Here is a 22,170-nt window from a genome sequence, read left to right as displayed (position 1 = left end):
CCTAATTGGTCTCCTTTATTCAGCCTCTGGCCTGCTGAGTCAGTACAGATTTGGCACCTGGAGTGGGATCATGCTATGTCCCTCCACCCAGTCAAGGGACATCACGGACCGCCTGCCCCCTCTGCCACAGCCATGCTCTGCCTTCCTTTGGCGCACGCGCCAAGCCTGCGCCTGCCTCCTGCGTTCTCTGTTCGTTCTGCCTGGGTTGCTTTTCCTCGTCTCTCATTTCCTCCAGCACACTCCAGTGTCCTGTCAGAGAAGTCGTGACTGCTCCTTCCCACACTGGAACTGCCGCCTGCATCCCCTCCTGTCCTGCCTTTCAGGGAACTACAAAGTCCGTGTGGAAGTAACGTTAGCGCGCTCCTGTCTGTGAACTATTTCTCCCAGCTGCGATGCAGAGAGCTTGTGTGTGTGTCACGGCACCTGCAAACCTCAAACAGTCCTGGCACACAGAGAGAATACTGAAAAAAATACCAGTTGAAGGATTTGTGAGTGAAGCCCCATTTCCCCCCGAATAAGGCTGGCTCTGAAGTATATACACCCCAAGGACCCCCTATATGGGAAAATTTTGGATCACAACATCTTTCATAGCTTTCAGTGAAGAAGGCAAAGGAGACAGGCTCTGAATGCACTGGAGAACTGCCCCCGTCTGACAAAAGCCCTCACGAGCTTCTCACGCCCTAGGAGCCAAATGACCTGTCCATATCATGTGTGCTCCTCCGAGTACGCTGAAGCCATTCTGAACATCAACCAAGCCACACAGGCCAAAGATACCACCCAGGGCTAGAGGGCGCAGCGTGAGCAGAGGCGACTTGGGGCAGCAGGGACAGAAAGCTGCTCGGAGAGAGTGGGAAATAGAGGGAATTGTCACAGGGCCATTTAACAGGTCAGGCTTGTACCATCACGGAGCATTCTTCCTTTTCGTTTTAAATCAATGGAGAAATTAAGTACAGGCAGATTGAGCAAACCTAATGTGCACCGATCTAAGGCAGTAACACAAATCTCCAGCACTCCCCCGAGAAGACCTCAGCGCCTTAGCCTTTCTGCAGTTTCACAAAAGCCACGCTGAGGTGAGCCTTACAATCAATAGCCCTACGTCACTGCAGTAAAGTCAGACTCCTGTGACCAACACGGATCGACAGAAAGGTCTCTGTTCGCCTGCAGAAGCTCTGCGCGTCTGCGTAGATGAGTGCATATTCATGTGATGCTGTTACAGACGTGTTACACACGTGGGTGTGTCAGCCAGTGGCCAGCCCTAGGCACAGCCTTCAGCACCCGAGCCCCAACCCTCCTGTGTTTGTCTTTTGATTTGTTTCATTTTTTAAAACACAAAGTCTCACTATGTGGCCATGGATGGCTTAAACTCACACTGTAGACCAGGCTAGCCTCAAACTCATGCAGCTTCACCTCCCTTTGCCTCTCAAGTGCTGGAGTTCAGACACGTACCACCAGGTCTGACCTCATTGGCTTTGGGATGAAAGGCTCTCACTAGGACAGGAGTTTGTGATAGAGCGAGGCTGAGCCATGTGCCCCTGTGCACAGTGTGAAATCAGGAATGAACTTGTTCTGTCAAGTGCTTTTCCTTTTACATATTGAGATGGTCTTATTTGTCCTCACACCATTATTCCGTGTGGGGTTTCGTATCTCAGCTGTCTGCATATTCTAAGGTACATCATGATTTGTCTTAGCACTCACCTCATCTTACAAATTGCTCAATTTAGTTTGCCACTGTCGTGGTAGTAATTATTAGGCCTATGCTCATTTGTGTTATTAATGTGTAACTTTCTTTTATTATGAAGTTTTTATTTGGCTTTATTATCAGGATAATGTTGACTTTAGAACTGAAAAGTGTTCATTCCTATACTTTCTGGAAAAAAAGATGAAAGACTAGTGCCTACTTCTTTAAACATAGAGAGAATTTGGTGTCTAAATCTGGGCTTCTCTTAGGGAGAAAACTTTCAACTTAAAATTTTAAATTTATTTACTTATTCAGACATTTTATTTCTTACTAAATCAAATTCCTGACATTTTAACTTGTTGGCATGGGTTAATTATTACCTTTCCTTAACATCCTCCTGGTGTCTATCGGATTGGTGGTTATGCTCCCCAAAAGGACAAAAGGAGCATGTGCCTCTTTCTGTCCGGGTTCCTGCCTAGAGTTCTGGCCTGACTTCCCTTCCCAAAGGACTCTGCGCTGCCATGGGACACAAGCCCTATCCTCCCAAGCTGCCTTAAGTACTGGTGTTTATCACAACCATAGGAAGCAAACTAGAATAATCAAGTAGTTACAAGTTTATTAATTTTCTTGTTCACTAAAAGTTGTCTTGTAATGTCTTTAAGTGAAGGCTAATCTCACCGATTTAAAGCTTTCTTCTCTTTGGTGTAGGCACTTGATCATGAATCTGAAAGCTGGCGTACAGCTCATCACAGACTGCTGGCCTTGAAAGTGGGAGACCAGACCTGCGTTTGCTCCCCAGGACTGGGAAACCACTCCTGTAACCACACACACAAAAGACACAAGATTCCCTGTAAGTATGGCTGCCTGAGCCGTTACAGATTTCTATGTTATAGCCTGGCTTCCTTTTCTTAATAACAGTTTCTGCATTTCCCTGTGCTCTGTTGAGAGTATGTTTAATTTCCCGGTAATTGGGAGGTCTCTGATTTCTGTTTCTGATTCTTATATGACGTGATTAGAGGATGTCCTTAACCTTAATCTTGATCTTAATCTTCTAAACCCACTGAGACTTACCCAGGGTCCCACTTACCATGGTTACCCCTGTTTGCCCGGGGAGAACGTATGTTCAGTAGCTGGGAAACTAATTTTCACCCAGTACCCGAGGCAGCCAGCCGCGCACGCTGCCAAGTCCTCCACGCCCCTGGGCTTCTTGTGAAGTGTTCCCACTCGCTGCGAGGATGGTTCTGCAACCTCCGCCCTTAACTCTTCAGCTGTATTCCCGTCTAGCCCTGGCCTATTTGTTTCACAAACGTTGAGGCTCCTGTTATTAGGTACTCGTATGATGAGTAGATCTTCCTGGTGTCACAACAGGGGAGGATCATAATTTTCCGTGTTTAAGGTCATCTTTTGTCACCTTCCAGGCCACTTCCTTGACTTCCTCACAATTCAAATAAAGTTGACGTTATTGATGGGCCTCAGGTCACATGTGCCAAAATATGAGTGTGGGAGGTCTGAACATGCCACCTGCAAACACCTGTGAAGTCCTCCCTCTCCCTCCCCGGTACCCCTCCCCCTTCTTAAAGGGTAGTTAGGAATTTGAAGCTTTTCCTTGGGATCTCTTTAGATTTCTTTATTTTTCCGGCTCCCTTCCAGGGCGGTCAGCTTCCTTCTGTGTTTCTCTTGTTGACCTCTCGTGTCACGGAGAGACTGAGGGAATTACTCAGAGTGGGAGGGCAACGTTAGGTGGTAGTAACAATTAACACACATGATGGAAGCACGTCTGTGCGGCGCCAAGCCAAGCCCTGGAAGGAACGCGCAAGCATGTCCCTGACTCTTCACATCTTGGGTGTGCTCACACGCCTGACTTGGAAAGCAATCCTAAAAGGAGGCGTGCGTGTCTTGCTCTTACGTGTCACCCACCATAGCTGGCATAAAGGAAGGGAGGCAGGAACAAGCCTCAGTTTCCCAACCCTGCAAGCCGCTGGGGAGCAGCTGTCTCTGCACTTGTTCCTATCCTCTGTCTTCTGGACAAAGGAGAACCCAACCCCCCAAACTTTCTTGGGTGACTATAAGCTCCCAAGTCTGGACATAACCGTTTTTCTCTGTTGACAGAATTAGAATCAAAGCAAGGAAATGTTTGCCATGTAAATTAAGAGACTTAAAAATTAAATAGTGGTTACCATTCAGATGCAAAGAAATGCTGCTAAGGGAGAGAGCAGCAAAAGCGCTGTTGTGGGTGGGGCAACCAGGGCTTCTGGGTATTAGCGGCCTGGCTGAAAATCTGGGTTTTCAATTGATGCATTCTTTTATCAGTTAGACATTCACAGTGTATGTACTTTTTTCTGGCAGTTTTGTGCTCCAGGAAATAGTCAACTAAATACTGAAAGGGTGCAGTTAGAGAGATGGCCCAGCAGTTAGGAGAATGACTGCTCTCCTAGACGACCCAGGTTGGATTCCCAGCATCTACAAGGCAGTCACAACCACCTGTGACCCCAGTTCCAGCAGTCTGACATTGGTTTCTGGTCTCCAGTGCTCTGGCCATACACACATATGCCCAAACATAAATGCAGGCAAAACAGCCAGAAAGTAATAACAAAGAATCAAATCCACACACCGAGAGGGCAGGCCAGAAGCAGAGCTCTCCTGTATGCTAAGCGTGTGCTCAAGGCTGACTGGCCCCTCCTCCCCACCATGCAATGTTCAACCAGTGCTCATAGCCTTCATGCTACAGGGGAGAGTCACGCTGGCTACTGTCATCCACTCTGAACCGAGGACGATGGCCTGGGGACAGTTAATCATTTGCCTTATTTAATCATCCGAACGCTCTCAGAGTCAGTGTGGAAACGTCAGGGTTAGAACTTGGTGCTGTTTCCATTTTGAAGCTGATCCTCTTACTCAATAGATTGTCCATGATTAGAACACAACTGAATTTTCCAGCCTTTGGTTTCTTTTTGTTGGTAAGTGGGTAAAATAAGCGTTGAGCTGTTGCCAGATAGCTGGAGGCCATGGATGGGCAGTGTGGAGTGGCCAGCCTGGGCCATCTTGTCCTTTTCTGTGTCAATCCTTCCTTTCATATTTTTCTTGAGAACATCTGTGTCCACCCAGGTAACCCAGTTCAGTCGCCCGTCTAAAGATGCTGGACTTAACCATTCAAAGCCCATTTTGTCTTACAGGACCCAAAATGTAGTACACAGGTGCTTGAGGGGCAATAAAAGCAGCAAGCTTGCATGCCTTAGATTTCTGATCCCAGAGCAGCCATCCACAGGAGGGAAACAGAAGGTGAAGCGAAGCCTTAACGGCTAACTTGTTAAGGCCCTGGTGACCTTGAATGTGAATGCTAGGGCGGGCCCATGGCCTTCAAAGTCAGCCTTTCCTTGGTCATAGCAGCTTCTTCTCCAAATACCCGGATACTTGACATTGCTGCTATTTTAATTGTTATGTTTGCTTATTTATTTATTTTTATACAGGGTTCCTCTGTGTAGCCTTGGCTATCCTGGACTCACTTTGTGGACCAGGCTGGCCTTGAATTCACAGGGTTCCGCCTGCCTCTGCCTCCCTGAGCGCTGGGATTACAGGTGTGTGTTTCCACGCCCAGCTAATTGTTTTATTTTGATGCTTATTATTTCTTTAGTCCAAATATTTCTAAATAATCTAAATAGATATAACAAACATACATTTAACAATATATTTCCAAGTAGTTCATGTTTTGTGTGTTTTGTATTTGAACAGGATAGAGTCCACCGTGGTTTTATGGACATTAGTTTTGCCTGTTTTTGCTTTTTGTTCTTTGAAAGGAATTCGCTTGCCTCCTGTGAACATTTGTTTTAAACAAGAGCGTCTGTGGGTAGGAGAGACGCAGAGAATGTCTCTACCTAAGAGGTATTCAAAACCCCAGCCTTGTGCAGCCATATTGGACACATCCAAAATTTCATAATTAAAATTATCCTTTCCTTCCTCTAGGATTTTTCTCTTACAGGGAAGCAGAACATCACGTAAGAAAAAAGTGTTTCTAAGAATTCCACTGCTGACACCCCAGAGAACTCACATGCTTTGAGTCCTTCCAGGGAGTGGATTTTCTCAAGGGTCAGTGATCCCCCAGGTCAGAGAGAGATCACTGTGGGTAAATAGGAGCAGGGTTCCTGTCTGGCCCCCTTAGAGAGCCCTGTGCCCTTTGCAAACACAGATAGCCGTGCCAGTGGTGAATTCCAGGGTTTCGCTTCTTCAAGCCAAACTGTGCCCTCTCTTACCAAGTGTGTGTGTCTCTGTGTGTGTGTCTGTGTGTGTACGTGTGTGTGCATATGTGTGTTGCGTTCAGTGGGAAAGCATTGCATATTTTTTTCCCATCATGACCCAGTTCAGCCATGACATGATGTCTTGAAGGCTGGCATTGAAAGGTCAGCGTCAGGCGTGTTGTGTGCAGCGCTGTTCCATTGCAGGCATTGATTTTATTAAAGGGATTCAAAGAAATGCTCACATTGTTTTCCAACCCAGCCCTTCCTGTCCTACTTCTGAGAAAGTGTCCAACTTTCCAAATGTCAATTTTGAAGCAATAGCCAGTGATAGGAAGTGTTGCCCAGGAGGCTCAGGATTGAAGGCCTGGCCCGCTGTAAAATGCCTACGGGTAGATTTGGGAGGAGGTGATTGGATCATGGGTGTTCCGGCAAAGTCAGAGGAGCAACCCTTCATGGATTCATACCTGGGCGGCCTTATTGGGAAACCAGGAAAGCAAGGAGGCGGGGCTAGCAAGGAGGCAGGGCTAGCAAGGAGGCGGGGCTAGCAAGGAGGCGGGGCTACTTGGAGGAAATACAGCTCTGGGGCATGCCTAAAGTGTCATGTTGCCCCACCCCCGACCTGCCCCTTTCTCCCACTTGCTCCCCCACCCCACCCTGCCCCCGACTTCCTACTCTCTAAATCTCAGGCTCACCTTCCTCTTCGCCATGGTATCTTACACAGTGTAAGAGCTAGAGGCTGGAGAGATCACTCCGTGATCCCAGAGGACCCAGGTTCGATTCCCCACGTGCCCGTGATGCTGTGCTGCCTCTGTAACTTCTGTTCTAAGGCTTCAATGCACCCTTATTGTCTCCATGAGCAGTTAAAATAGGGGTGCACACACATACATGCAGGGAAAACACCCATACATATAACATAATAAAGTAAAAATACAAAAAACAAAAAATAACGAGAACGGCCATAGGCAGAAACCTCTGAAACCACAGTCCAAAGAAAGCCTTTCTCCATCAAGTTGTTTATAACATGCATCTTTTTATCATATGATGCAAAGCTAGCACAACTATTTATCAAAACACATCTGCCCAACCTGCACTAGCTACTTTTCTCAACAAAAGCGACTTGAGGAAAGAAGGGGAAAGGATTGTTGCTGAAGGGCATCGCCATGAATCTACGGGGTAGGAAGGAGTAGTGGTCAGAGCTGCTGCGCCTGACAAAGCAAAGAAAGGTGGATGCGGGTGCCCGGAGAACTTTCTCACTCTTCTCCCCACTCTGCTCAGTCTGGCCCCGAAAAACTTTACAGACACACAGGGAGGGGCTCCTAGGTGTTCTAAGATCCAGCCAACTTGACAAAGATGAACCATCCATAACCCGAGCAGAGTATGTGAACAGGTGTGCATGTAAGAACGCATGCATGAGCTCGAGTACGAGCACGTGTGTGTGTGTGTGTGTGTGTGTGTGTGTGTGTGTATGTGTATTGCATGCGTGAATGGGACACAAAGGAATGCAATGCGCTCTGTGCCACTCCACAGCTTTTAGACACTCAGCGGGGCCCATACTGCTGACCCCAGCCCAGAATTCCCTCCACGACCCCACCGGCACCGGAACCCACATCCCCCTCCCACACAACCCTCCGCTCAGGAGCCTCATCACCTTTCCGCCTCTATTTCCTAACTTTCCGGTGCCTTTCCTGTGGCTTCCACCCAGAGCCCTGTCCTCATGGCTCATTGTCCAGCTCCTGCAGGAGGCCTTCCTTCTGCTTCCCAATTGCCACCTCTTCCATAGGAAACTGTTCTGCAGGAGCCTCGCAGTGAGCACAGGGCTGAATGTGGGTGGGGGCTGACCACAGCTCCCCCGTGCTCCCTGTCTCCCATCCGCCTCAGTCTCCTGACATAGTTCATGTTTGCTCAGCTCTCCCCCAGCACAGACTTGGAATGGCAAATACATGAAGAACTGAATGGTCCCAGCTCTACCACTGACCTGTGATAGAAGCTCACAGGGCGTGTGCCGCCTACAATCTCCCCTAGGGACTACCTCAGTGAGGCACTCTGGGTAAAGCATGAGGCGAGGCCAGAGACACACAGGGACAGCTTCTTAGCTCTGTTTTTCCTGCCTCAGAGGCGGAGGCGCAGAGCTGAAACAGAAGGCTTTAGCTAAGCAGGAAGGGAAGGGAGGTGAGGAGCAGCAGGAGCTGGGGTCCCACCTCAGCCCAGACTGAACTGCTCCTATTGCTGCTCAGTTCGAGTTAGGGTAAAAGTGGTTAGATTGTCTCCTCTAGTGCTTTTCTCACTCACCTTTCAACAGATACCTGAGTCTAGAAATGGACATAATTTAAGTTACTGAAAGGATATCTCAGCAGCAGCATTGGGTTTCATGCCATTCTTTCCCTCTCCTTGGGCCCAGCCTCGCCCAGCTCCGTAGCCTCCTGTCCTACTGCCAAGGGCCCAGTGTGGAGTGGCAGAGGCACTCCCAGGCCACAGCCAGCCTCCCCGCTGAGCCCACATGAGTCACTTGCTAAGATAAGCTGGAGCCAGCCTTTTTTGTTTTTAATTTATTTTTAAGTTGAACAGGTGAAGAATATTGCTAGCTGTTCTGGAGGCACAGTCCATGATGACAGCTGATGATGGCCAATGACAGCCAACGACAACCAATGATGGCCAATGATGGCTAATGATGATGCCCAATGACAGCCAGTGATGGCCAATGATGGCCAGTGATGGCCAGTACAGCCAGTGATGGCCAATGACAGCCAGTGACACTGCTTATTTCTCTTCTGCCTCCTCCTTCCAAAGTCTGGTATTCCAGCTTTAAGCGTCTTGTTTGGCTCCTCTATGGAAATGGTGCAGATAGGGAAGAATCTGTACCATGAACACAGCCCCCCATTCTCCAGTCAGTGTGTGTTGGGTGTGCTGCGCTGGTGGTTGTGGAACAGAGCGACAGTAAAGCCAGGAGCAGCAGATGTGCCTGCAGAGGTATTGCAGCCGGAACCTCGACCCCTATGTCTGCGTCGTTTCCTTCTTGGCATTAAGTGGCCTTCAGACTACATCGGTGTTAGACCAGTCGACTGTCACTGGAAATTTAGTCTTGGCCCCTGTGGTGGTGTAGGTGGGAATGGCCGTAGACTCTCCTGTGGGAGTGGCACTGCTAGGAGGTGTGGCCTTGTTGGAAGGGGCGTGTCCTTGCTAGAGGAAGCATCACAGGGTAGGCTTTGAGGTCGCACACCAGTTGTAACTCAGATCCCAGAGCAAGCCGCTTCATAGACACCCTGCTAAGAACCTTTCCGGGCAGCTTCTCCAGGCTTTGTACTTTGCACCTAGACAGTCAAGGTCAGCCCTGGAGTCCAGAGACCCTTCCCAAAGCATTGCTTACCAGGCCACACTGCCTACCCCAGGGCACTGGCAGTGCCGTCTGACGGAATCTAAATGTAGGGCATTGTATGTTTACACCCTGCAGACTCCAAGGAGCTAAAACAGATCAGCTGTAGACTCATAGCGTGATTAAAAACAGATGCCAGCACAGCCACGAGGGGACGTCACTTGTAGCAACAGAGGAGAGAAGCCCTTGTCTTCCGGAGTGTGACAGATTTGACATGATCAGAGGTCAAAGGGCATACGCATACCACCTCCCCAACCTCTGTCTCTCCTCCCCAGAGAGCTTGCTGCCTTCTCTTCTTGAGAAGGAGAGGGTGTGGAGACTATAGCATGAGGTCCCTTTCACACCCAGAGTTCTAGCCTTGTTCTCCCACAACACTCAGCAGGCTCTGACTGAGGACGACTGGAAAGCTGTGCGGGGCGGGGGGGCGCCCTTCACTTCTGTCACAGCATTCCTCTCAGCAGCTTCAAAGATGGACAGATTTGTCTTAGATCCTGAGTTCAGAGGTGTTAGCTGCCATGGCCACCTCTGTCAGCTCTGGTTCCAGTTCAAGGCAGAGCCTCATGGTTTCGGGGTCGGATGGCAGAGACCGCTCACCTGAGGGTGGACAGGAAGCAGGGATGTGGGGGATGGGGAGGAGGCCAGGGTGGGATCTAGTCCCTGAGGGCACACCCCTCACTGACCCACCTCCCGCAGTGAGGCCACACCTTCTTCCTCAGTCCAGTGTGTTACAACATAAACCTGTTAAGGTTTGGGCTCCTTGATTACACCAGAGACCCCAGGACCCAGTCACATCCCCAAAGTCCGTCAGCTAAAACTCCGCCTGGACCTGAGCCTGTGGGGACACTTCATAGTCATATAGCAGGGCTCATGAAAGAACACATACGGTACTTGCCTTTTTAAAAAAGTTTGGGTCTTGTTACGGATAGTCAAAAGTTGTGTTTTATACTTGTTTGGTCTGAGAAAAAAACAAAAAGGCAGAAGGAAGTGTTATTATAATCTAGCAAGTTCCTGCACAAAGATAAGGACAGGTGAGAAGAGGGTGACCGTGTGTTCGTTACTGACCAAATACTGACTAAATAACCGACAGAAGGGACTGACGAGGGAGGGTTTACATCTCCTCACGGTTTAGGTGGGGAGAGTCATGGTGGCAGAGAAGGCAAAGGCAGCCAGAACCCGAGGCAGCTGGCACCCTAGCTCGGGAGTCAGGACTCAGGGAGTGGACAGGAAGCGCCCGCCCCCACGGCCTGTGTCCTTTGGAGAGACTCCCAGGGCTGCACAGGCTCCCAAAACAGCATCCTCAACTGGGGACCAGGCGATTAAACACCTGAGGCAGGGGGAGCATTCATGTCCAAACCATCATAGTCCCAGCTGGGTTTGCAAGAAAAGGCTGTCTCACCCTGCAAGGCCTTCTCTGCCGGCCTGGCTGCCATCACTCTCAGTGGGCACCAGCTTGGAAGCTTCGCCTCCTCACCGGTCAGAAACCATGTGTGAAGAAGGAACACAAGACAACCGTCAGAACTGCATGCAGTGTCTGCGTGGAGCAGGGACAGGGGCTGCCATTTAGTCATCAACTTCAGGGGACAGGGACTAACTGCTGGTGTGGTGTGCTCAGCTGGATGACCTCAGCAGCTCAGGGCCCTCCTGGCTTCCTGCTGTGTGTGACTGCAATGTGTGGACGGTGACCACAGCTCCCATCACCACCAAACTGACACTGACACACACACATACACACACACACACACACACACACACACACACACAAACACTCACAGACATCATTAGAGGTTTATTAGAGTGGCTTGCACAATGTGGTCCAGGTAATCCAACAATGGCTATCTCTTCCTGGAGAGACTAAGAATCCTGCCATTGCCCGGGCCACGATCCTGGACCCCTCAGAAGTCCCAGAACGGTGCTGAAGGCCCAGAGGGTTCCTAGAGAGCTGCTGGCCCTCAGTCTATATCAGAAGAATGTGGCTCTGGGCTCCAGGGACAGATGGCTCAGCAGTTAAGAACATTGACTGTCCATCCAGAGGACCTGAATTCAGTTGCCAGCACCCACATGGCAGCTCACAACTGTAACTCCCATTCCAGGTGATCCAACACCTTCACCCAAACATAAATGCAGGTGAATCATCAACATGCATGAAATAAAAATAAATAAATTAAAAAAAACCATAATGCCACTGGTAACTTAATAAAAATAAAAAACAACCTTAAAAAAAAGATTTTGACTATAATTCTAGTGAAGCAATGCCTCAGCAACAGGGTAGATGAACATGCCCGCAAGGACCAGGGCAAGCAGGCAAAAAACAGCATTTCCTTCCTCCACATCTGCACAGCCACAGAAGGTGACCCCCACTTTTAGGGGGAGTCTTCCTACCTCCCATACTGTGATCAAGAGACTCTCTGGCGGGAGTGCCCAGCAGCTCATGTTTTAGTTGATTCCAGATCACACTGACAGCTGGCCAGCACCATCACGGGTCAGCTTCATGGTGCTCTTTACACAGGGCCAACCAGGTGCTGGTCTAAGTCATCGTTACACCCTTCAGATGGTCCAAGAGGAGCACAAAGAAGCTAGCTGTCTGCCCAAGCTCACTCAGGAATTCAGACCCGGACGCTCTGATTCCAGAATTATCACAGTATTTCCTGGCTGTCAGGGATCCCACAGAGAGGGGATCTGCCAAATATCATCTGGGGCTTTCCCAAGACTAGTTAAAGAGAAACGTGCTTTTGTCTATTATTTTCATGTGTTAAAATATGCAGGCTATATGGATGGTGGTGGCTCACACCTTTAATCCCATCACTCAGGAGGCAGAGGCAGGCAGATCTCTGAGTCTGAGGCCAGCCTGGTCTACAGAGTGAGCTCTAAGGTAGCCAGGGCTACACAGAAAGACCCTGTCTCGAGAAAAAAATACATGTACACATATGCATAAACACATATATGCAGACTATTATTGGGCAACTTATTTAAATTTCTCTTGTTGCACTGAAATGATGCTTCAATGATAGTCTTTTACTGGAGTCCCTTAAGTCCTACCTCCGACATTCCCTAAGTCAAAGCGCTTTGAGATAAGAAGCTGTGGGACAACACCAAAAAGAAGGGGCGGGGCTGGAAAGATGGCTCGGTAGTTAATAGCACTGGCTGCTGCTCCAGAGGACCGGGATCCAATTCCCAGCACTCACGTGGCAGCTCCCAGCTGTCTGTACCTACTTACAGGGATGTGCTGTCCTTTTCCGGCCTCCTGAAGCATTATAGTTCCCTGGTGCACAGGCACACATGCAGGCAAAGCACCCACACACATGCAATTAAAAAACTAAGAATGTAAAAGAAGGGCTAGCAGGACAGTCGCTTTGTTGGCTCCCCTGGGTTTTGGTCATGGGTGTTTTCACAGCTCTTGGGTGGCCTGTGAACAAAGCACCAGTAGAAAGAGCCATATGCTATGCGAGGGGTCTCAGAGGATTGTGTCTGTTCTTCAGACATAACCATTCCCCAAGCCCCTGGGATGGTTTCTCCCAGGTCAGACCCCATCAGGAGCCTCACTGACTCCTTCCGTGGCCGGACAGCAGTGGTGAGGACAACTCCACAAGCTGTGTGCAGCTCTGCCTGTGCTGCTATTGCCTGCCCACCTGAGCAGCCCTTGGACATCTGGGAATGCAAGTTGTGTTCAAAGGAAATCAAAACGACCTAGCTACCTCCTGTTCATCGAGCTTCAGCTGGTCAGGAGGAAGGAAGAAATCAGAGGAACAGATTTTCTTTGTGTTTTATGGGGTGGGAGCTTCGAATCAGATGCTCTAAAATTTTGCCCAGTTAAGCCATGCAGGTGGTTCCCGCAAGAAGCCTTGGCTGAAAGATTGCTGATGGTGGGGTGTCCAACAATTCTTGAGAGAATCCTTCTTTCTCATCAAAACGGGAAGGTTCCTTTAGCTCTCTGTTTTCTAAAACCTTGTTTTTCTTTAGAGTGTGTCTGTCTGTGTGAGTATGTGTGTTTGGATGTCTGTGCAGGCCAGAAGGGGGCACCAGATTCCCTGGAGCTACAGGACACAAATGCTGGGGACCCGAGTCTGGACTTCTGAGAAAGCACACAGCACCCTTAACTCTGAGCCACTCCCCAGACCTTTAGGTCCCTGTTTTGAAGCTCGGTAAACAAATACAACAAGCTGAGGCACATCTGTCCCCCATACGCAGCCCACACCACCCATCCTGAAAGCTTTGCTGAGGGTTCCAAGTCACTAACAAGGGGTGAGGTCCACTTCTGCCTACACCCAGCCACATAGCTGGCTGGTCCCAGACGAGAGAGAAAGGCCCGAGGGACCCGTGGAGGACCACAGGTCTGTGGGGAAGTAGGAGCCCATCCTCCTTCCCCTCCCTCCCAAGCCCCTCTTCGTGGGGCTGCGGAGGCAGCAGAACCCGCTGGAAATGTCACCCATGAGGAGTGTCTGATTCCTGCAGGTCTGCACCCCGCCTGTTCTGGGAAGGCGCCTTGGCAACCACACACAAAGGTCCCTTCAATTTTTAATTGAATCCTAAGAGGTCTATTTTTTTTTTCTGGAGGTGCCAGCTTACAGTAATTACTAGAATCCCCAAAAGGGCCAATCAGAGATTCATAGAAAATAAAGATAGACGAAAAGACCTCACCCAGTTGGCTGCTGTCACTTCGCTCCCAAGGCTCTGAAGATCCAGGGCAGAGGTCACAGTTCTTGCCATCCGGAGCTATTAATAGGAGTCTTGAAATCAATCCCTGCCTGGTGAGATAAGAGAAACTGATTATCGTGGCCCGTATGTCTCCTCTCCTCTGGGGGCCAAGACGCCGCCCGTTTTCATCAGCTGTTTATCAAAATCAGATTATGAAGGAGTAATCAGATCAGAACTGTTTACGCCTGCCCCAGCCTTGACTTACAAATGGCTTTCCTGTGCGGCCTGAACTGAGCGAACCGCCCTGACCTACGCATGAACCTGCCTTTGTATTCCCTGCACCTTGTTCTGAACCTGTAACTCCCCAAAGACCACAGGTACTATGCCTGGCTGCTGACTGCCAGGCAGGTGAGGCCGGTTCCAAGGGGCAGAAGATTCTATCTTGATGATAAGTCATAAGTCAGTAATAGGTTGTTCTGAGTGCTCCCGAGCAGAGACAATGGAGCATTTAGTAGGTTCTGGAGTTACGTAAGATGGCGCTTTCCAAACAACAAGGAGGCAGGACACCCTGCCAAAGGGCCGAGGGCAGGAGGCCCTGTGGCCTGGTGGTTCTAGGGAGAGAGTGGGGCCAGGGCTCCCCGGGGTCAGCTACCAGCTGAGGCTCTGACTCAGGGGAAGGAGGGCCAAGTGTCTTGGCTCCAGGCAGAGGCTGGAAAGCTGGGAGAGACAAAACCACAGGTTTGTGCTCAGGGACTGGGGAAAACACATTTTGGGAATTAAAGAAAAAAAAAAGCTCACTCTGTGAAGTTACAATTTGGGAGTTTTTCCTGCTTGTTGGCTGCCATCCTCTTCTGGGCTGGTGTGGAACCAGGCCAGCGTCGGAATGTGTTGTATGTGAGAGGAAGAGAAGCCCTGGGGTCTGAGGAAAGTCAGTCAAGGCTGGTGAGCTGTCAGCAGTGCTCGGAGCCAGACCTTCTGCGCGAACTCTCCCCTTCCGGTCATCCTCCTTTCACAGTAAAAGCCCCTGGAGCAGTGAGAGGAAAAACCCCTTTCCTTTCTCCTCTGGAAGTCTCCTCTCAATGGGTCAGCTATAGCCAGAACCCCTGCGGCTGCTGACAGCACAGCCCAGGCTGACGGGAAACCATCTGTGTCCCAGCCACTCGGGAGCTCTGAAAATCCTGGTCAGACAGAGCAGGTGGCTACCTACACGCTTGGGTTTGGCCCCATGATTCAGTTCTCTAGATCAGAGAAATGTGCTAGTCTTTAGGAGAAGACCTCTTAATGTGTGGCTTGCACTCATGGGAGCCTTCGTATCAGCCACACACACTACATTAGAATCTCAGAGAAAAACCAGGTCAGCTATGGTGTGTGCGTGTGCCCGGGAAGGTGGCAGGAGGCCCACCAAGAAGAGAGAGCAAGTTCTCAAGTAGTGACCGCTGCGTTGGCCACTGTCGCCAGAGTTATCTGAGCACCTCTGACATGGGTGGTGGGTGGGAGGTTCGCTCCAGGATCCTTGCCCTTGCGGTAACCCGAGCGGGACCAGCCGGAGGCCAGGTTTCTCTGGGGTTCCCTTGCCCAGTCCCCAAATATTCTCAAGACATCACTCTGCTACACTTTCACCCCCTGGTCCCACTCAGCTTTTGAAACCCTAAGCTGCCTGTACTTAAATGATGGATCCCTCTCTTTCTTGAGAATTATTTAACATCTTGTCATTTTGCTACGATCTTAGCAAAACATTCTCGAAGGATGGAAGCTACAGGAAGAGCGCTCTCTGGGAAGATGCCCCCCTTTGTCAGAGCGTGTGGGTTCTACCCTGATGGGAAGAACTTAATCTGGCTCCAGGCACACGCTTTCCTGTCTGACTTTTCCAGGCTTGGGGGTTCACCCCACCTGCTTCAGCAGCTTCCGGTCTGCCCTGGACAGCAGTGTGTCTAACAGACTCAGGGCTCAGAAGATGGAGGAAAAAGCTTGGTGGATCCTCTGCTCACAGTGCTCAGGCCTGGAGTCAGCCTCTGGTCTGGAGTCACACCCAAGCAGGCAGACAGCACCGTGAGTGCTTCTGGGGAGAAGGGCCTGGAAGGAGGCACAACAGAATAAGGAGACATCTTACCTAGAGAGCGTCATCCCCCAGTTCCAGGTCCGGGGCTCCATGGGTTCTCCCTGCTTATTCTTCGCTCTCCTGTGTTGGTGTTCAGGACAACCTGCATTGCACAGATGTGATGCCACTGCAGCCAGAGAGGACGGTCCCACCAGAACCTGGGACCCTGTGATCTTTGCATTGCAGTGACGGTATCACCTCGACGGGGTTGGGATCTCTGCTTCTCCCAACACTAATTGTGACTGTCTGCCCCAAGCCCCCAGGTTTAGAGTCCTTCTAGGGATCTGCCCCAATCTAATGGTCGTCTAGCCTTTAAGTTCCTAGACTTTTCAAGGCTCTCGACACACGTATAAACTCCTGCTGGTCTTACATCAGATGCTGTCCCTGAAACCATTTGCTTATGCTTTGACTTTTTAAAAACACACGGCAATACATGTCTTACACAGCACAATGACCAGCTTGTATGGAAGCCACTCCTGTAGCTAGGTGTGGGGAGGGACTGTGTCAAGGAAGAGTGTCACAGGCTGTGCCAACCAGCCACAGAGGGAAGAAGCATGTACTAACGTTTCTTGGATAGTGCTATTTCATTTCACTTCCCCGTGATGCCGAGGCAGTTTGATTTTTCCCTAATTTACCTATACAGAAACTACAAATCACCTAGGCAGAACCTAAAAAACAATGGTTTGCCTGATGTCACAGCGCTCGGTGGCCGTCAGACTTCTCAGCCTGGAGGGACACTGGGCTCAGTGTATGTGTGGGGACTTCCTCTTACTCTCTGCATCTAGAATCTCCCCTAACTGAACAAGAAGAGATGCGCTCACAGCGTGCCCGACTCTCGCAATGCCTGAGTCAGTCAAGGGCATCCTTGGAGGAGGAGGAGGTCATGTGAACATATATGTAACTGTGGAATACGCTGTATCCCATCTTAGACCCCGCCTGCTTTATCTGACATTGACTGATAGAAATTGGAAGAAGCATGCCAGGTGACTCTCAAAAGATTCCCGCCACCTCACATTCTACCTGGGGACCAATTACAACCTTGACTCTACCGTAACGCAAAGTGCAAAACGCAGACTACCAGGGACTAAACCAGTATCCCTGCCACACTGGTTTTGTCTATCCCAAGCCAGTTTTCTTTTCATTCTTTAATTTTTTTTAAGTTATGATTTTTAAAGTTAGCATAGAACGTAATGTGTTTCTTTATGACCTTTGAAAAATACGTATTTTGTCCTAATTCAAACCAATCCCACCACTGCACTCCCCTGTTCCCCGGCTTGCCTTTTCCTGGTCCTCTCCCATTTCCCTAGCCATTACCCTCCCTTCCCCCACTCCCTCATCAAGCTCTCTTTGTCCCTTATGATCCTCTTTTAGGTTTAATGAGCTATGCGTGTACGCACACACACACACACACACACCCGCGCGAAAGCTCTCGTCTCTACATACATGAGAAAACAGTATCAGTTGTCTTGCTGAACCTGGCTTATTTCACTTAACATAATGATCTCTGGCTTCTGACACAAACACTAACTCGAGAGACGTTACATTTACCAGTTCACAGGTACCACGTGGTCGCATTGAAACACAGTCAACACCATGTCTCTGTGGACTATGAAAAGTTTATTAATAAGGAAGGACCCCTTTAAAAACAGCCGCCTCAAATGTATAGAAGCACTTCATCCTCTCCTCTGCATTGAGCAAGGCCGGGAGAGGAGAGTGCAGCACCAAAACGCAGACCCGTCACCCCACGGGGACAGTACTCATTCAGATAAGAGACTTACAAGACATGATTCCTCTCCGTGGCTCAGCCGCTAAGCAGCTGGCCTTCGAATAGGCTGAACACCTGGGGCACAGCTAAAGCACACTGTGGGTTTCTTGGCCAGAGTCAAACCCAATGGCATGTTTACACACACGTGGGCAGGCAGTGACAGTTCAGAGACCGTCACCAGGAAGTAGCAGGACACGATCATGATTGCAAATGACGGGGTGCTTTCAGGTTCATTTCAGTAGCTGCTCCACAGCTGCCCCGCTAACGCCCCTCAGATAGCTTTTATCCAGTCTCTCCTGTAATTTCATAAATGTGCCCCAGACACCCTGCACATAAGGAAGTGAACATCAGGAGACCGTCATGTGTTGGACACTGATTTAAAAGAAAAACATGTACAGAGTGGAATTTCACTGTGGGAATACCCTGGAAGGCGCTCAGAAGAGAGTATCTACGCTCTCAACACAAAGAGGGGGAGCATGAGGCTGGGTGCTGGACTACCGTTTCTAGGCCTCTGGAGTAGCAATGGTTTAGGCATGGCGCCAAGGTGCTGCCGACACCAATTTGGACGGTCACATGGAGGCTCAGACCCACTGCATGAGCTCAGTTATACTGTGTACACTCGGACTGTCCCATTCCTCTCCCACGTCCTGGCCACTGCTCGTTTTTGAAGTCTTGACTCGTTTAATCATCCCGAACAAGGCTGGGAGACAGGGCTGTGCAAACCTTCCTGTTTTACAGTTTGGAAGGCACAGCCACCATCCTGGCTCCCGACAGATCTGAAGTGTAACATTTTGCTGAGTGAGAATCTGCGCCTGCTCCTTCTCTGTTGCCCTTACTGAAGCTTCACTATTTGCAAAACAGAATGTCAAAATACTTCAAATCTAGCCCAAAGCCATGTGTTATTCAGGCAACACAATTCTCGCACATGCCAGGGTACAGTCAGCTTTTAGCAGAGGGATCCTTGCATTTGGTTTTGTTCTTTCTATTCACTTACAACTCAGCCCCCTCTTTGGGGAGTTGAGACTAATTTGATCATAATAGTCAAGTCCCCGTTCTATGCAGACATAACACTATAAGCTGAAGCAATGCCAGCTCTGGGCGGTGCTGGAAAACAGGAAGCCTGTAGGCTAAAATCATTCTACCCTCTAAAATGCCCCTTGATTCGTTCGTAAAGCAGAGTGCACCATGTGCGGAATCTTAATTTTCTCATAAAACAAAACAACAACAACAAAAAAAAACCAAAGCTGTTGAGTTTGCTGGACAGAGGCATTCTGAGTGTGCTTCAGAACTTCTGGATGCACAGTACTGACATGAAAACAGCCTCACTTTGAAAGGACAGCCTATGACATCCTGGGTTCTCTAATACTTTCCCATTTTTACAGGAAACTACCACAAGTCAATGTAAATTGGTTATTCTTAACTGTGTGTGTGTGCATACATGCGAAGGCCAGAGGTCATCTGTCTACTTTGGGATAGTTTTAGTTTCTTGAGACAAACTCTCTCATCATGGACCCAGAATTCAAGCATTAAATTAAAGCTGCTGGTCAAGGAGCCAGGGACCGCCTGTCTGCCTCATCAATGCGAGGATTGCAAGCACACACCACTGTGCCTGGCCTTTTTACATGGGACCAAGTTCTTACCAGGATGGCCAGGACTTTGCTCACGGAGGATCTCCACAGCCCAGAGCTGGGCATTCTTCACACACACAAAAGGTTTTCCAGGTCAGTATTGGGAGGCTGTGTTCATGCGATTTTGTCTGAGATCCCCAGTGGGTTTTTATTTTGGTTTGGTTTGGTTTGGGTTTTTGGTTTTGCAAGACAGGGTTTCTCCGTCTGCTCTGGCTGTCCTGAAACAAGCTTTGTAGACCGGAAATCTGCATGCCTCTGCCTCCCAAGTGCTGGGATTAAAGGTGTGTGCCACAGTGCGGCTCCTCTGGTGGAATTTTGCCCATAAACTCTGCTGGGCCTCTCGGACCTGAGCTAGCAGCTTTAAAGCACGTCAGAACATAAAAAGCTTAAACACCTGCTAACCAGGGGTAAAAGATAGTTACAGTCCTGTGGCTGACAGGGTGTGCGGCTCACACAGAAATGACTCCACTCTCGCCATCTGAGAACTCTTCACCTACCGTCTCACTGGATGTATGTTCCCTTGGGGTAAATTTTGTGACCAGGAAAGTGTACGGACAGGCAGGGTGGAGAGCAAGCCTGGTGAACTGGGACCTGGAACTCCTCCTTTTTAAAACACGGACTGAGAGACACTCATGATGGCTGTTACACGCCTTCCTGTGCACACAGATGCGGGTCTGAGCTGAGCAGTAAGTTACAAGCAAAGCCTGTCCTAACCAAGAACCTGCATCTTAAGCCGACACTGAAACCACACACCCTACCCATGGACATATCACACAAATAAGGACTTTGTGACATGCTGCCTCTAGGTCGACTGTAAAAATCATCATTCACAGGATTTAAAGGGAGTCCTCCGAGCAGGACCCAGGCCCATCAAAGGCACTTGGTTGGTAGGCGAGACACTTCTCAACATATCACAAATGTGCTGTTAGGGTACGCGTTTCTTGTGACAAGCGCACTTGCTTTTTCTCTAAGAGTGTTTCAAACCCGAGTGATAATGTTTTACAAGTTCTTTTCTGCAGTGGTTGGTTTCCAGGAAAGCGGATCTTCAGACATCTTCCCTCATGGCTGTAATTTCTCCTAACACCTCGGTACAGTACGGTACAGCTGCCTGAGTTCAGCCAGAGCTCATTAAACAGACGTCTGAGCATCATTAGAAGGAACAATTAGTTGGAAATTAGTCTTAATGATTTGTTTTAGATGATAGAGTGGAGGCATAATATAATTATTTTTAAACCTTCTACATCGTTAAGAATGCAACGGCACCACCTTCAATTAGGGCGAATCAGACATCAGGGAGCTGCAGACAGTCATGGAGGCTGCGGCCCACTCCTGGATCCAGAAGGCTGTACCCCAGCCAGGTGTCTAGAATTACTCAGCCTTCCTCTTCTCCTAGTTATGCTTTTTTTTTTTTTAAAGCTATTTCATACCTTAAAGACACCTCTACTGTGAAAAATAAAAGCATTCAACACAGAGACTCAGCTATCTCTGAACCTTTCTCCAAGACACCATGTGGATAATAGCAGGTGGCAGAAGGGGTTGGGAGAATCTGGAGTCTGGGAAGTGGCCTGAGACACCAGTTGGCACCGCTACCCTGGGCTACCAAGCAGGAAGGCTGAGGGTGGCACGGAGGTGAGCGTTAGGCATGAGCCCCTGGTGTAGCACCAGCAGATCTAGGGCGTTAATTCCTTGTTTGTTGTTCTTTTTCCTTTCCTCGTTCACCAAATCAATTTGAATCTTGTTTCTTTTAAGAACTTTTTAAAAGAATAAGTTGTTTTTAAATTATGTGTGTGTGCCGGGGGGCATCCAGTGCCCCTGGAGCTGGAGGCAACTGTGAGCCGCTCAACTTGGCTCTGGAACGAACCTGAGCTTGCGTCCTCTGCAAGAGCTCCAACCTGTGGGCCGTCTCTCCACCCCTGTCCTCACAAGGAAGCTTTAAAAAGTACAATAGCAATTCACAAAAGTTCTTTTGTTTTCTGAAAAGTATCCAAAAATATTCGTTTAGAGAGTGAGTAAGCATTTTCTGTCAAAGTCTACCTTTAGAAAACTGTTTTTCTACCTGGGCTGGTGCTGTGCTCCCCCCTCTCGCTCTGAGCCGGGCTGTCAGGCCTTTGGTTGTTGGCCCTCAGAGGCCATCAGGGCGCGCAGCCCAACGTAAAAGACCTGGTATCTGTGCTTCCACATCACAAAGCAAGCCAGCAAGCACACCAGGCCGCAGCCCAGGTTCAGAACCATCTGGATGATCAGGAACAGTTTGAAAGTGCTGGTGACACTGGTGCAGTCGGCCACGTCCCTGTAGACAAAGGTCCTGCTGAGAGGCTCCGAGGAAGGCAGTTTGCACTGGCAAGAATCCAGGTAGGTCTCACAGGTAAACTGTGCAAGCAGGGAACAGTGGTGGGCGGCAAAGGCCACAGCCAGTGTGCAGGCCACCAGGCCCAGTGTGCTCAGCAGGAAGTAGAGGACCTGCAGGAGAGAGGAAGAGCTTTCTGTTACACAGAGGATGCAACCACCACAGAACAAACCGGCGAACGCTGTTTTACTGAGGCCAGGGACATCCTCTTCTCAAAACACAGTATCCAAGGCGCTACTTATATCCACAATATCCAGATACTACTTCATGCTGATTAGTTAAATGACCAACTGATGCTTGCAACAGGCTCTCCTGTACCCCTGGCTGACCCTGAACTGGCTCTGTACCCGAGGATGGGCTTGAACTCCCAGCCTCCCTCACCGGGTGCTCAGTGCTGGGATCACAGGTATGTGCCACCATGGC

At 49.4% G+C, this 22,170-nt stretch overlaps 1 protein-coding gene and 1 long non-coding RNA gene across 5 annotated transcripts in view; both read right to left on the bottom strand.

Moving 5' to 3' along the window:
- Positions 1–10,164: 10,164 nt before the first annotated feature.
- On the bottom strand, positions 10,165–14,928 carry LOC132654329 (uncharacterized). 2 transcript variants are annotated; one of them, XR_009592019.1, is made up of 3 exons: positions 14,708–14,928; positions 13,913–14,019; positions 10,165–10,232 (listed from the first exon to the last, which is right to left on the bottom strand). It is a non-coding gene; the product is annotated as an uncharacterized LOC132654329 (long non-coding RNA). The 2 variants fall into 2 exon arrangements; XR_009592018.1 differs by lacking the exon at positions 14,708–14,928 and adding an exon at positions 14,175–14,424.
- Positions 14,929–17,603: 2,675 nt separating this feature from the next.
- Sspn (sarcospan) overlaps positions 17,604–22,170 on the bottom strand; it is a 56,377-nt gene continuing 51,810 nt past the window's right edge. For all 3 annotated transcript variants that reach the window (XM_060384483.1, XM_021653400.2, XM_021653402.2), the window contains exon 3: positions 17,604–21,860. In XM_060384483.1, the coding sequence (XP_060240466.1) occupies positions 21,501–21,860 (360 nt within the window). In that variant the 3' untranslated portion in view covers positions 17,604–21,500. The remainder of the gene's footprint in view (positions 21,861–22,170) is intronic.

This window comes from Meriones unguiculatus, chromosome 5 (genome assembly GCF_030254825.1).
Source record: "Meriones unguiculatus strain TT.TT164.6M chromosome 5, Bangor_MerUng_6.1, whole genome shotgun sequence".
Taxonomy (NCBI): domain Eukaryota; kingdom Metazoa; phylum Chordata; class Mammalia; order Rodentia; family Muridae; genus Meriones; species Meriones unguiculatus.
This window is presented reverse-complemented; position numbering and strand designations above follow the sequence as displayed.